This window comes from Desmodus rotundus, chromosome 2, assembly GCF_022682495.2.
Source record: "Desmodus rotundus isolate HL8 chromosome 2, HLdesRot8A.1, whole genome shotgun sequence".
In the NCBI taxonomy this organism is placed as follows: domain Eukaryota; kingdom Metazoa; phylum Chordata; class Mammalia; order Chiroptera; family Phyllostomidae; genus Desmodus; species Desmodus rotundus.
In genome coordinates this window covers 98,635,462-98,650,100 of record NC_071388.1, presented here as the reverse complement: position 1 = coordinate 98,650,100, position 14,639 = coordinate 98,635,462, and the positions used below count along the sequence as shown (strand labels likewise).

The 14,639-nt window shown below is 38.7% G+C and overlaps 1 protein-coding gene across 4 annotated transcripts in view; it reads left to right on the top strand.

Annotated features, from left to right (window-relative positions):
* Positions 1–8,887, top strand: part of POLQ (DNA polymerase theta) — a 143,580-nt gene extending 134,693 nt beyond the window's left edge. For all 4 annotated transcript variants that reach the window (XM_045185961.2, XM_024578062.3, XM_053918417.1 and 1 more), the window contains 3 exons: positions 4,041–4,194; positions 7,323–7,447; positions 7,909–8,887. In XM_045185961.2, the coding sequence (XP_045041896.2) occupies positions 4,041–4,194; positions 7,323–7,447; positions 7,909–8,022 (393 nt within the window). In that variant the 3' untranslated portion in view covers positions 8,023–8,887. The remainder of the gene's footprint in view (positions 1–4,040; positions 4,195–7,322; positions 7,448–7,908) is intronic.
* The last annotated feature ends 5,752 nt before the right edge of the window (positions 8,888–14,639 follow it).

The following is a 14,639-nucleotide window of genomic DNA, read 5'->3' as shown; positions in this document are numbered from 1 at the left end:
TTTGCTGCTAATCAAGTAATATGGATGTTTCTGGTTTTGGACACATTATTTTGGTCTGTTGTATTTGCTCATCTTCAGACAGTGCCACACTGCCTTAGTGCCGCAGCTTTGTAAGGTGTCTTCATATATGACAAAGTAAGTTGTCTTACCTTGTTTTTTTTCCACAAATATTTGCCTATTCTTCATTCTTTGTATTTCTGTATAAATTGTAGAAGCAGCTTGTAAATTTCCACACAAACACAAAATCATGTTGGGATTTCTTTTATTATTATTGCCTTGAGTTCATAGATCAAGATGGGATTAATGGACACATTTAAAATTTGAATTTCTAATCCAGGAACATGATCTATTTGTCCATTTATTTAGATCTTTAGGTATTGTTAAATTTTCTCAATAACATTGTGTAGTTTTGGGAAAGAGATTTTATCTTATTAGGTGTTTGTTATTAGATTTATAGCTAGGTATTTGAAAACTTTTGATGCTGTTGCAAATGGTATTTTTAAAATTCTTTTCCTTTCTTTTTCACATTTTTTAAGCCTTGGCTTCTCACACATAAAAATATAATTGTTTTTATTGTTGTTCTTTTGCCTAGAAACCTTGCAAATATTACATATTCTAATAATTTATCTGTGATATTCTTTTAGATATTTCTATCTATACAGCATCACCTGCAAAAAAAAAAAAAAAAGAAAAGAAAAGAATTCCAGCTTTTTCATGTTATCAGTCAGAGTGTTGGTTCTAATGACCTAATCTGCCATTATCAGAAACCTATATTTTCATTGTGTACAAAACACCCTGGTCATGGAGAAACTTAGACTGTGGGACACATAGCTAAGACTGCCATGTTTTCTTATTTTGGATGAGAATCAGAGAAGTACAATATTATTAGAGTGTAGTATATGTTTTAGTCATATTTTTGCTTATGTCAGTAAAAGCAACTCCAAAACTTCAGTGACTTATACAATAAGCAGCTCTATTTTTAAATCATGTTACAGCTTGGCCCTCGGTTGACTGTCACGCTGTTCCATGTTTTCTTCCCTCTGGAATCCAGAGCAAAGGAAGAGTCCCTATCTAGGATAGATGATTTTTTTGTGATAATGTTGGATAGTTTTTAAAACTTCTACATGTGCTATATGTCAGTTTTACTCACAATTCATTGGCCAAGACAAGTCAAGGCCATCTTGTTAGAGTGAAAAACATTTCAAATTACATGGCAGTGGGAGGGGCTGTGTAACTTCATAGAGAAAGCAGCAAGTAATAATAATACAACACACTACACAAAGTTTCAACCAGGGGAGGAGTCAGGAGGACTCAAATTCAGTCACTCTTTAAAAGCAACAACTGAGTGAGTTTACAGGGGATTGATCAGCATTTGATACCCCCCAAAAAAGTAGATTTAGAAAAATGTATCTCAGCCATAGAAAATTAGGGAATTCTAATATTATGCTAAGTGAAATGAACTAGTCAGAAGAAGACAGAAATGATATGTTTCACTTACATAAAGTATCTCAAGTATTTAAATTTACATATACAAAGACTGGTTATTGTGGGGTACTTGGGGGAGAAGGAAACGGGGTGTTTTTTCTTAATGGGTATAGATTTTTAGTTTTAGTGATGAAAAAGTTCTAGAGATCTGTTTTACAACGAGAATATATATTCCACTTGAACTGTACACAGGCTTTTGGTTAAGGTGGTAAGTATAATGTTATGCATTTTTAATATAATTAAATGAAGATTTTAAAGGAAAAATTAGGGGTTAAAATCCCTGAGGCTTATGTTCCATTATGTATGTATATACCACATTTTCTTTTTCTGTTACTCTGTCTATGGACAACTGGCTTGCTTCCACCTTTTGGTTATTGTGAATAATGCTGCAATGAAAATGAGTGTGCAAATACTACTTCAAACTCCTGCTTTTTATTCTTTTGAATATAAAAAAAGAAGTGAGATTGTTCAACCACATAATGAGTTTGTTTCTTATTTCTAGAGGAACCTCCAAACTGTTATCTACAGTAGCTGCACTATTTTGCATTTCCACCAACAGTGGGTTTGGGTTCTAATTTTTTGACCTCATGCTAACACGGGTCACTTTCTGTGTTCCAAATACTGACCATCCTGAATAAGTGTGAGGTGATACTCCATTGTTGTTTTGATTTGATTTCTCTAATGATTACTGATGTTGGGTATCTTTTCATTATCTTATTGTCCACTTTTATGTTGTATTTAGAGAAATGTCTATTCAAGTGTTTGATCATTATTTAATTAATTTGGGCTTTTTTGTTTTAAATTTTAGAGTTTCTTTATATAACTAAGATGTTTACCCTTTAACAGATATTTGTGATTTGCAAATACTTTTTCTCATTCTATAGGTTTTCTTTTAACTCACTTGAATGTTTCTTTTGATGACTGATAATTTTTAAGCTTGATGTAGTCTCATTTCCTATTTTGCTTTGTTCCCTGAGCTTTTGGTATCATGTCCAAAGATTTAATGCCAAATCTAATGTCATGAAGCTTTTCCCCTGTGTTATCTCATATGAGTGTTATAGTTTTGGGTCTTCCATTTAAATCTTTAATCCATTTTGAATTAATTTTGCATGTGGTATAAAGTTCTTTTACATGTGAATATCCTGCTTTCCCAACACCTTTTGTGGAAGTAATAAGTAATAAACACAAGGGTTTATTTCTGCTCTCTTTGTTCTATTCCATTGGTCTATATGTCTGTCTTTATGCCAGTGCCACTCTATTTTAACTTTAGCTTTGTAATGTGTTTTGAAATCATGAAATGTAAGCCAATAACCTTGCTATTTTGGAAGATTCTTTTGGCTCTTCAGGGTCTGTTGAGATATCATATAAATTGATAATGATATTTTCTATTTCTTTAAAAAATGGCATTGGGTTTATAAAATATTGAACCTGTAAATTGCTTTGGGTAGTATGAATAGTTTAACAATATTAAATATTCCAATCTATGGTTTTGTTGCTAGTGAAAATAAAATTGAAAGAAGCTGTTTAAAAAAAATCTCTCTCTTTAGCAGGTATTCTAGGAGTCGGGTCCACTCAGGAAACGGGGAACCAGAGAACACCTCTCAAGTTACATAGATCCCTTCTGAGAACTTTTGGGACGACAGGAACAATATTCATGGACATGTTGCACCTTACATATTAACTCAGACTCCATCCCTACTGGCCCAGGATAATCACTTTTGGTGGTTATGGTTGCCAACCAAGAAGTTCATGGCAACTATAGTTTTAGGGAAGTGCTAACCTAATACCTAGGGAGCTAGGATCTGCATTTTCACCAGCAGCTAATGATCAGCCCTGGCTGCCCATCAAAAGCTCTGATTCATACCTGAGGGCTCCAGACCTGCCAGTGGCAAACTCAACAATGGGACTAAGAGGCCATTCATATGGAAGATGTACTTGGAACATTCCAACCCACATCACAAAGAATCTACTTATATCTGTTTAGGATTAATAGTTATATTTTGAGGAATAGATCCTTTAGAGCCCAGGTGGCAAACACAAGGCCCATGGGCTGTATCTGGCCCCCCACCTTGTTTAATCCGGCCTGACATCTTGTTTCTACCCAGCAGCAGCACCAAGCTCCTTGCTCCTAGTTAAGGAGTAGTTACATTTATACAGTCCTAAAATGACATTCGGCCCTTTGAAGGCAACTGCGAGGCTGATGGGGCCCCCGGTGAAAATGAGTTTGACACCCCTGCTTTAGAGTGAAGTTTAGAACATTGATGATATGTGTTTATAAAATAATTTTGAGCTATATTAAATATATCTTAAGTGTGATACAGGTTTTGGTTCCTAACTGAGTGTTGAATATTTGCAAACTGAAGCAATTTTTATTTATCATGTGGATGATAACGCAGAATCTCAGGGCCTGGATCATTCCAGTTGTTATTCTAACAATGCTGCTTAACAGTCGATATTCTAGGTCACATCTTGGTCCAGACTTCTGGTTGGATAGTGGGTATGAAACCATGTTGTGTACCTGATGGAACACGTGTTATTGTTATTGTTTTTCATAGGCTGAGCGTCAGGCTATCAATACAACAGTCCAAGGTTCCGCAGCTGATATTGTCAAAATAGCCACAGTTAACATTCAGAAGCAATTAGAGACCTTCCCCTCAATCTTCAAATCCCATGGTCATCGGGAAAGTGCGCTTCAAAGTGACAGAACAGGTTTGTTCGTAAATGAGACCCCTGCTATAGCGTGATCAGATTAATTGCATCAGGAATGAAAAGGGGATGTATTTTATATATGCTCAGCAATTCTCTAACATTTTGGTCTCAATTTGTCTTTACACTCACAATTATTGAGATGCCAAAGGGTTTTTGTTTCTGTGGGCTCTATCTACCAATATTTACCATGTTAGAAATTTAAAAAATAAGGAATTTAAAAACATTAAAAAAATAATAAACTCAATGTATATTAACATAAGTAACATTTTAATTAAAATAACTATATTATTTATTTATTTAAATATTTTATTTATTTTTAGAGAGAGGGGAAGGGAGGAAGAGAGGGAGAGAAACACTGATATGAGAGAGAAATGTCATTTGGTTGTCTCTTGTGGGGACTGAACCTGTAACCCAGGAATGTGCCCTGACCAGACATTGAACCGGTGACCTTTCGCTTTGCGGGGCGATGCCCAACCAACGGAGCCACACCAGTCAGGGCTAAAATATTAATAACTACATTTTTTTAGAATAAAAGAAATTTGGTAATGAGTGGCTTTATTTTACCTTTCTGCTAATCTCTTTAATGTCTAGCTTATGAGAAGATAGTTGGATTCTCTCTCCTATTTCTGCACTCAGTGTGTTACAATGTTACATGTCCTGTAACCTCTGGAAAGCCCTAAACATATAGTGTAGAGTGATAAATGCCTCAGTTTGTGGGAGACTGGTGGGTTCCTCAGGACGTGGTACTGGCAGTGCTAAAACCAGGATAGCTGATCACCTTTCTGTATACTTACTGACAAAAGAGACCGAAAAAGGAAAACAACCTCTGCATGTTGTTAAGAAAGTAATTTGACTTTGCATATGCTTTGAATGGGCCTTAGGGATCCCCTGTGGCCCTCAGAACATAACTTAAGAACATGTTGATTTTACCTATTCATGGCATTCCATGTTCTCTGAAGTCTGGAATAAACACTAAGTTGACTTCCTTATCACATACATTTCTTTGTCAATATTGTCGCCTTTCTTGCTCTTGTTCTTAAAGTATTTTCCCTAAAAGTCCTTTCCTTGTTGCTTGGATAGATTACTTCTTGTTTTAACAAGTACATAGAACTTTCCCTCATCTATTTCTCCCATGTCTGCACTTCCACTTTAAATGCCATTGCACAGCCACTGAGATCGTCAAACCATGACTGCGGCCTTGTTTTAAGTGTTCCCGGGAAGAAGTTGAGAAGTTTCAGGCATAAAGGGGAAGAATAAACTTCTTGAGATGGGGCAGAAAAGGTACAGGTCAGCTGTTGAGGATGGAATTTGCTATTTTTAGAAGAGACATACAAATATATTAAAGAGAATAATGCAGCCAGTTACATAAAAAGATGTTCACTTATATACAAAAATACATAGATATAAAAACCTATTTGCCCACCAAATGGGGATTGTTAGTTTTATTGTCTTCAGTGCCCCCCAAAATATATAAGGCTGATCATTCAACATACTGTTATGTGGGAGTAAGTATGCACACACAAAAATGCACACATACCCACTATATATATATACACACATACACATACTCTATGTATATGTGTATATATGTATGTATATGTGTGTGTGTGTGTATATATATATATATAGAGAGAGAGAGAGAGAGAGAGAGAGAGAGAGAATGTGTGATGATCAAGCTTATTTGGGGAATAGTGTGTGCTTTGAAGGGTTTAGAGGTAAAAGTCATCAGCCTATGTTCAAATTTAAAATCTACTAAGGAAGGGAAGACACGATACCTGACTTTGAATATTTGCATAACTCTTCACAGCAGAGTATTACAACCTTTAGAACGAGTGGAAGACAATGTAGATATGTCCCTGAGGATGACTTCATGGTGACAGGACAGGTTAAAGGTAGCAGCGGGTCAGTGCGATCAAAGGGAGCTGAGGGTGAGGCAGCAGACAGCACAGGGAACAGGAAGATCATGACGTCCTGGGTCAGAAGCCAAGTGCACAGGGCAATGAAGAGGACAAAGGTGCGGTGATCAGAAAGCAGAAAAGCTAGAGCATCTGCACAGCTGGGGCTGTGAGATAAGGGGGTCCAGTGGGGAGGATCAGATGTCAGCCAAACTGGCGAACAGATGCACAGCCTTTGCAGCCCAGCTGTGGAAGCAGCTTGCTGTGACCTCATCTGCATTTGTTCTCTTACCCTATGACAGCCCCCTCTGAGCAAACTGGGGCTGCAGATAGTGACAGCTAAAGAACTCTGAGGGAAGCACCGGGTATTGAAGGAGATGGGAATACACGTGTGCTGTCCTGAGGGTATGTGGGAAATTTGGATGGCAGAAAGGAAGCAGTGGTGTGAGATATGGACAAATATTTAAAGACAGTTACTCTAAAGGTCTTAATGTTGAACCTTATTTAGTGATCAGAGGGGCATAGTCTGTACCACCAGGCCCAGCTAGTTAGGAAATAGTAACTAAGTCTAGTCCATTGATTTATAACCATTTTTGGAGTCATGGGTTTTTTGAGAATCTATTGAAAGCTATCGGTCATCTCCACAGAAAAATGTACAGACGTAGACTCTTACATATAACATCAAGGGGCTCACACACTCTCTGAAGTCCGCATTTGGGTCTGAGGTTTAGGTGCTTGTCTAGAGTATGCTAACTGGGGAAGCACCAGTATTACTGTAGCGACACTTCTGGCCATAAAAAGACACCAGGCAGTGTCCCTCTTATAAAACATTGCCTAATGACAATACCAGTTCACTTTGCTGGAGCAGGAATCAGGCCCCATGCCATCCGGGTGCTTTTACTCAGAACAGTGGGACTCCATGGAAAGAGAAGATGTTGGTTTTTTATGAGAAATAAGTTAGAGTTTGGAGCAGATTTCTTCACACTTCATTTACTGGCTTCTTTGTTAGACTCCTCCTTTCTGGGAGGAAGTTGGCGGAGATTTAGTCTGCCTGATAAGTAGGCTCAGTAGCAGATAGCAAGTAGTTATTTTCCGGGTAGTTCCAAATGTTATGTATTTTAATCTCTTAATTAAAATTTCACAGAGTTTCTCAAGATCTCTAAAACAAAACAAAACAAAACACAACATTCTCCTGTGGCAGAGTGACGTGTTTATGTTTGCTGCCTTTTTCAGGGGTAGGAGGATTGTTACCGAAGAGAAAACTGCAAGGGGTCTTTGGCCCAGTCAGAGGAGGCTTCTTCATCCTTCAGCTCCATGATGAACTCTTATATGAAGTGGCGGAAGAGGATGTCGTTCAGGTATTTTTACAGTGTTTGCATCCATTCTACGGAAAGTTAAGACACTCTGTAGGTCAGGCTAAGACACATAAATGTCGAGTCCTTAAGGGTATAGAAAGAACTGAGAGTGTCAGTGTCATACTGTTGTTAAAGGAGGGATGGGGAGAAACAGCATACAACTGTAATTGAATAACAATAAAAATTAAAAAAAAAATTCCTTGTGCAGGGATGTTTTTTGTCTGGGAGAAGTTAGATGAGAATTCGGAGTCTTGTCCTGAGGGTTTCAAAGCTCTGAGCATTCTAGCGGAAAGTGGCAGAGCTCCTGCTGGTCAGTGCGGACTTGGGGTGCCTGGTTCTTTGCTGATGTCAGGCTTTAATCACCAGGTGAAGGGCTCTGGTCTGGCCTCCCAGCTCAGTGGGTGGGGTGAAAAGCATTCTTTCATTGGGCAGAGAGTTTGTTAACCTCTTTCTTCCCTGCTTAGGTTGCACAGATTATCAAGAATGAAATGGAAAATGCCATAAAACTTTCTGTGAACCTGAAGGTGAAAGTGAAAATAGGTGGCAGCTGGGGAGCACTGAAGGACTTCGATGTGTAAATTACAGTTGATTAAGGCCTCCCAAAAGGCTCGTGTAGGTACAATCACATGGGAAGAAGAGAGATCACCCTTTCACCTACTTCACGAAAGCAGAAACCATCAAGTCTTAACAGACTTAGGATAGTAATTTATAGTAGGAGTTTCAAAATGTATATGAGAGTTTATTCTCTGTAGTGTAAATAATCTTTTCTGAGGTAAAATACCAACTTTAATGATTATATTCCCTCTCAAAGAGTATTTATGAAAGCCTTTCGTAGCTTACTGTGGCTCTAAACGGGTTCAGCATGCATCCTTGAAATACGCACTTAACACGCTGGGTCCTCACCCGTCTGGACTGAGAATGTGAAAAATGGAACAGTTGCCTCTGAGGTATTTTCAGCCCTGTCAGGGGTCCAACAGGAGCCACAGACGGATAAGGATTTCATTTCATATACCTCACTGGGGTTAGGCCGTGTGCGTGATTTTTCTCCAATATCGATTTAAGACTACTGAAGTACTATTTTAAAATAGCATTGACTAATAAATTATGAATTCTGTAAAGTGGTAAGTCTTGATATGGATGTAGTCAAGGAATGGATTTTCATGAAATGCTGCTTCCGCTTCCTTTCCTCTCCCCAGTTCATGCGATGAATGTATTTGCAGTACTTAGGTATTATAAAATAGGCTACAACTCTTGAAGAGGTGTCCTGTTCTGCAAGATCAGGTGTTTATATTGCAGTTTAATATAATACTTCCAGAGGAGGAAAACACCCTCTTACCAGTCCCTCTATGTCCCTGTGCATGGTGAGAATACCCACCTCAAAAAAGTGTGCTTCAATAATTGTACTGTACGCCTGACCTTTTTACTGTCAAAATAAAATGTATTTATGAGAAAACTTCTATCAGCAGTTCAGTTTTGTAAATTGTGTTTGGTCTAAGAGTATCAGACACCTGTGTCCCCTATTTACTTATTTTGTAATTTGCTTGACTCTGCACATAAGAAATGTTAATCATACTCTTAATCAGTTATCAAAAGAGCTCTTTTATGTTTATTAGTCAGAAATGTTTTAAAAGGCAGTTGCTTTGTAAACAAGTGTGATACACTATCGGTGACTGGATATTAGTGCACACGATACTCAGACGTATTTTCTGGGGGGAGGGGGAGTGGGCAGAAGATGACAGAGGTAAGAGGGGAGTTCTGTCATCGTTTCTCAAGGTTTTTTCACACTCACCTGTACCATGTTCTTCAGAGGGACGAGCTGTAGTGCTGTCAGTATTCTGGTAGCCTTGAGACCCAGCTCACTGTTGACTTATGATTGTTCTTCAAATGTGAGTGCGGACGTGTGGGTCATGTGCACCTCGTTTTCTGCAGCCATGGCCCGACACGTGGAGCCACATGCATTTTCTCACCCTTTCTGACCTATCAGCTGGACTTAAAACAGGCCTTGCTTTGCATCGTTCAGTTATACACACATTCCAGTTGCCATGGTTTACTTAAATAACATATTACCCCTTACAACACAGTTCAGATTTCAGTTAGCAAGGCGTAGTAACTGAGTAATTGCATAAAGTTCAAACTTCATTGGTAGCTGTTTAGGACACAATCACCGTGTATGAGTAGTAACAGATGCTCACTGTGGTAGACAGAATAACGCCCTCTCCCCAAGCGTCAGCAGTCGAACTCCTAAAGCCTGTGAACATGTTATATTACATGACAAAATGACAGTGCTGATATAGTTTAGTTAGGGATCTTGAGAGGGGGAGATGACCCGGGTGGTTCCAATGTAAACACAAGGGGCCTCATAAGAGGAAGACAGAGTGTCAGAGGAGGAGATGTGACTACAAAACAGACTCAGACTGAGATTTGAAGATGCAGCACTAACCTTAAGGATGGAAGAAGGGACCATGAGCCAAGGAATGCAGGCAGCCTCTAGAAGCTAGAAAAGGCAATGGAATGGAACTGGATTCTCCCCAATCCTCCATTTTAGCCCAATAAAGACCATATCGAACTTCTGACCTCCAGAATGGTAATTTGTGTTGTTTAAGTTTTAATGAGATGCAATGGACATACAACACTGTGTAAGTTTAAGTTGTACAGCATAATGGCTTACATACATTATGAAGTGATTACCACAGGAAGTTAACATTCACCACCTCATAGAGATAAAAAAGAAGGGAAAACTTTTTCCGTGTGATGATAACTTCCAGGATTTATTATCTTAGCAACTTCTGAATATACAGCCCAGTATGTTTACTGGTGTCATCATACACTTTACATCCCTAGTACTTATTTTTCTTATACAGGAACTTGGTACCTTTTGACAACCTTCCTTCAATTCCCTCACCCTCCACTCCTAAACCCCCTGCCCCTGGTAACACAAATCTGATCAATTTTTTTAAAGATTTTATTTAGTTTTAGTTAGAGGGGAAGGGAAGGAGAAAGAGAGGGAGAGAAACATTGATGTGAAAGAGATACATGGATCGGTTGCCTCTCGCACAGCCCCAGCTGGGGACCTGGCCTGCAACTCCGGCATGTGCCCTGACTGGGAATTGAACCTGCAACTTTTTGGTTTACAGGCTGGCACTCAGTCCATTGAGCTACACCAGCCAGGGCTGATCTATTTTTCTGAGTTATTTTTTTAAGATTCCACTTTTAAGTAAGACCATATTTGTCTTTTTTTTTTTTTTATTGTTATTCAATTACAGTTGTATGCCTTTTCTCCCCATCCCTCCACCCCACCCCAGCTGAACCTACCTCCCTCCCCCACCTCCACCCTCCCCCTTGGTTTTGTCCATGTGTCCTTTATAGTAGTTCCTGTAATCCCCTCTTCCCACTGTCCCCGTCCCCCCCCTCCCCCGCCCTGGCTATTGTTAGATTGTTCTTAACTTCAATGTCTCTGGTTATATTTTGTTTGCTTTTTTCTTCTATTGATTATGTTCCAGTTAAAGGTGAGATCATATGGTATTTGTCCCTCACCGCCTGGCTTATTTCACTTAGCATAATGCTCTCCAGTTTCATCCATGCTGTTGCAAAGGGTATAAGCTCCTTCTTTCTCTCTGCTGCATAGAATTCCATTGTGTAAATATACCATAGTTTTTGGATCCACTTGTTTGCTGATGGGCACTTAGGTTGCTTCCAGTACTTGGCTATTGTAAATTGTGCTGCTATGAACATTGGGGTGCACAGGTTCTTTCAGATGGGTGTTTCAGGGTTCTTAGCGTATAATACCAGCAGTGGAAATGCTGGGTCAAAGGGCAGTTCCATTTTTAGTTTTCTGAGGAAATTCCATATTGTTTTCCACAGTGGCCTCACCAGTCTGCATTCCCACCAACAGTGCACGAGGGTTCCCTTTTCTCCACATCCTCTCCAACATTTGTTTGTGGATTTGTTTATGTTGGCCACTCTGACTGGTGTGAGATGATACCTCATTGTGGTTTTAATTTGCATCTCTCTGATGGCTAGTGATGCTGAGCATCTTTTCATATGTCTCTGGGCCCTCTGTATGTCTTCCTTGGAGAAGTGTCTGTTCAAGTCCTTTGCCCATTTTTTAATTGGGTTGTTTGTCTTCCTGGAGTGGAGTCGTGTGAGTTCTTTATATATTTTGGAGATCAGGCCCTTGTCTGAGGTATCATTGGCAAATATGTTTTCCCATACTGTTGGTTCTCTTTGTAATTTGGTGCTGTTTTCTTTAGCCATGCAGAAGCTTGTTATTTTGATGAGGTCCCATTTGTTTATTCTCTCCTTTATGTCACTTGCTTTAGGGGATGTGTCTTTGAGGATGTTGCTGCGTGGAATGTCTGAGATTTTCCTGCCAATGTTTTCCTCAAGGACTTTTATGGTGTTACAGCTTATATTTAAGTCTTTTATCCATCTTCATTTTATCTTTGTGTATGGCGTAAGTTGGTGATCGAGTTTCATTTTTTTGCACGTAGCTGTCCAGATCTGCCAACACCATCTGTTGAAGAGGCTGTTTTTGCTCCATTTTATGCTCCTGCCTCCTTTGTCAAATATTAATTGACCGTATAGACTTGAGTTTATTTCTGGGCTCTCTGTTCTGTTCCATTGGTCAATGTGCCTGTTTTTATGCCAGTACCAGGCTGTTTTGATTACCGTGGCCTTGTAATACAGTTTGATATCAGGTATTGTGATCCCTCCTGCTTTGTTCTTCTTTCTCAGAATTGCTGCAGCTATTCGGGGTCGTTTATGGTTCCATATGAATTTCTGAAATGTTTGTTCTATATCTGTGAAATATGTCATGGGTACTCTAATAGGGATTGCATTGAATCTATAAATTGCTTTGGGTAGTATGGTCATTTTGATGATGTTAATTCTTCCAATCCATGAACATGGTACATGCTTCCATTTGTTTGTGTCTTCCTTAATTTCTTTCTTCAGTGTTGTGTAGTTTTCTGAGTACAGGTCTTTTACCTCCTTGGTTAGGTTTATTCCTAGGTACTTTATTTTTCTTGTTGCTATATTGAATGGGATTTTTTTCCTGATTTCTGTTTCTGCAGTTTAATTGTTGGTGTACAGGAATGCCTTTGATTTCTGGGTATTGACTCTGTATCCAGCTGTTTTGCCAAATTCATTTATTAGGTCAAGTAGTTTTTTGGTGGAGTCTATAGGGTTTTCCATGTACACTATCATGTCGTCTGCAAACAGTGACAGTTTCATTTCCTCCTTTCCAATTTGGATGTCTTTTATTGCTTTTTCTTGTCTGATTGCTGTGGCTAGGACTTCCAATACTATGTTGAATAGGAGTGGTGAGAGAGGGCATCCTTGTCTTGTTGCTGATCTTAGTGGGAAAGCTCTAAGTTTTTGTCTATTGAGTGTGATGTTGGCTGTAGGTCTCTCATATATGGCCTTTATGATGTTGAGGACTGCTCCCTTTATTCCCACTTTGCTGAGTGTTTTTATCAGAAATGGGTGCTGTATCTTATCAAATGCTTTTTCCGCATCTATTGATATGATCATGTGATTTTTGTCTTTGCTGTTGTTGATGTGATGTATTATGTTAATTGATTTGCGAATATTGTAGCATCCTTGCATCCCTGGGATGAATCCCACTTGGTCATGGTGGATGATCTTTTTAATGTATTGCTGGATGCAGTTTGCCAATATTTTGTTGAGAATTTTAGCATCTATGTTCATCAGAGATGTTGTCTTGAAGTTTTCTTTCTTCGTTGTGTCTTTATCTGGTTTTGGGATTAGGATGATGCTGGCTTCATAAAAAGAGTTTGGGAGTCTTCCATCAGTTTGGATTTTTTCGAATAGTCTGTGAAGGATAGGGGTTAGCTCTTCCTTAAATGCTTTGTAGAATTCTCCTGTGAAACCATCTGGTCCAGGGCTTTTGTGAGTTGGGAGTTTTTTGATGACTGCTTCAATTTCGTCTGCTGTTATTGGTCTGTTCAGGTTTTCTGCTGCTTCTTCATTCAGTTTTGGAAGATTATATTTTTCTAGAAATGTGTCCATTTCATCTAGGTTTTCAAATTTCTTGGCATACAGTTCTTCATAGTAATTTCTTACAATCCTTTGTAATTCTGTGGTATCAGTTGTAATCTTTCCTCTTTCATTTTTAATTGTCTTTCTTTGGATCCTCTCTCTTTTCTTCCTGATGAGCCTACTTAAAGGCTTGTTGATTTTGTTTATCTTTTCAAAGAACCAGCTCCTGGATTCATTGATCCTTAGAATTGTGCTTTTAGTCTCTATGTCGTTTAGTTCTGCTCTGATCTTGGTTATTTCCTTCCTTCTGCTTGCTCTGGGCTGTCTTTGTTGTTGTTCCTCCAGTTCTTGTAGGCATAGGGTTAGGTTGTTTGTGTGAACTGTTTCTAACTTCTTAAGGTAGGCCTGTATTGCTATGAACTTCCCTCTCAGGACTGCCTTTGCTGTGTCCCATAGGTTTTGGGTTGTTGTGAGTTCGTTTTCATTTGTTTCCAGGAAGTTTTTGATTTCTTCCCTAATCTCGTTCTTGACCCATTCATTGTTTAATAGCATGCTATTCAGTCTCCATGATTTTCAGTGTTTTGGGTTTTTTCCTTTGGGGTTGGTTTCTAGTTTCAGTCCCTTGTGGTCAGAGAAAATGCTTGATATGATTTCAATTTTCTTGAATTTGTTGAGGCTTGCTTTGTGTCCTATCATGTGGTCTATCTTTGAAAAAGTTCCATGGACACTTGAAAAGAATGTGTATTTTGCTTCTTTGGGATGAAAAGCTCTGTATATATCAGTTAAGTCCATTTCCTCTAGGGTATTGTTAAGTGACACAATACCTTTGTTGATCTTTTGTTTGGAAGACCTGTCCATTTTTGATAGTGGGGTGTTAAAGTCCCCTACTATAATTGTGTTGCTGTCAATAATTTTCTTGAAATCCTCCAAGATTTTCTTTATGTATTTGGGTGCTCCTATGTTGGGTGCATATATATTTACAATGTTTATGTCTTCTTGGTGGATTCTTCCTTTGAGTATTATGAAGTGACCTTCTGGGTCTCTCTTTATGGCCCTTCTTTGGAAGTCTATTTTGTCTGATATGAGTATTGCTACCCCTGCTTTTTTTTTCCTGTCCGTTTGCTTGGAAAATTTGTTTCCAGCCCTTCACTTTAAGTCTGTGTAAGTCTTTTGTCCTGAGATGGGTCTCTTGTAG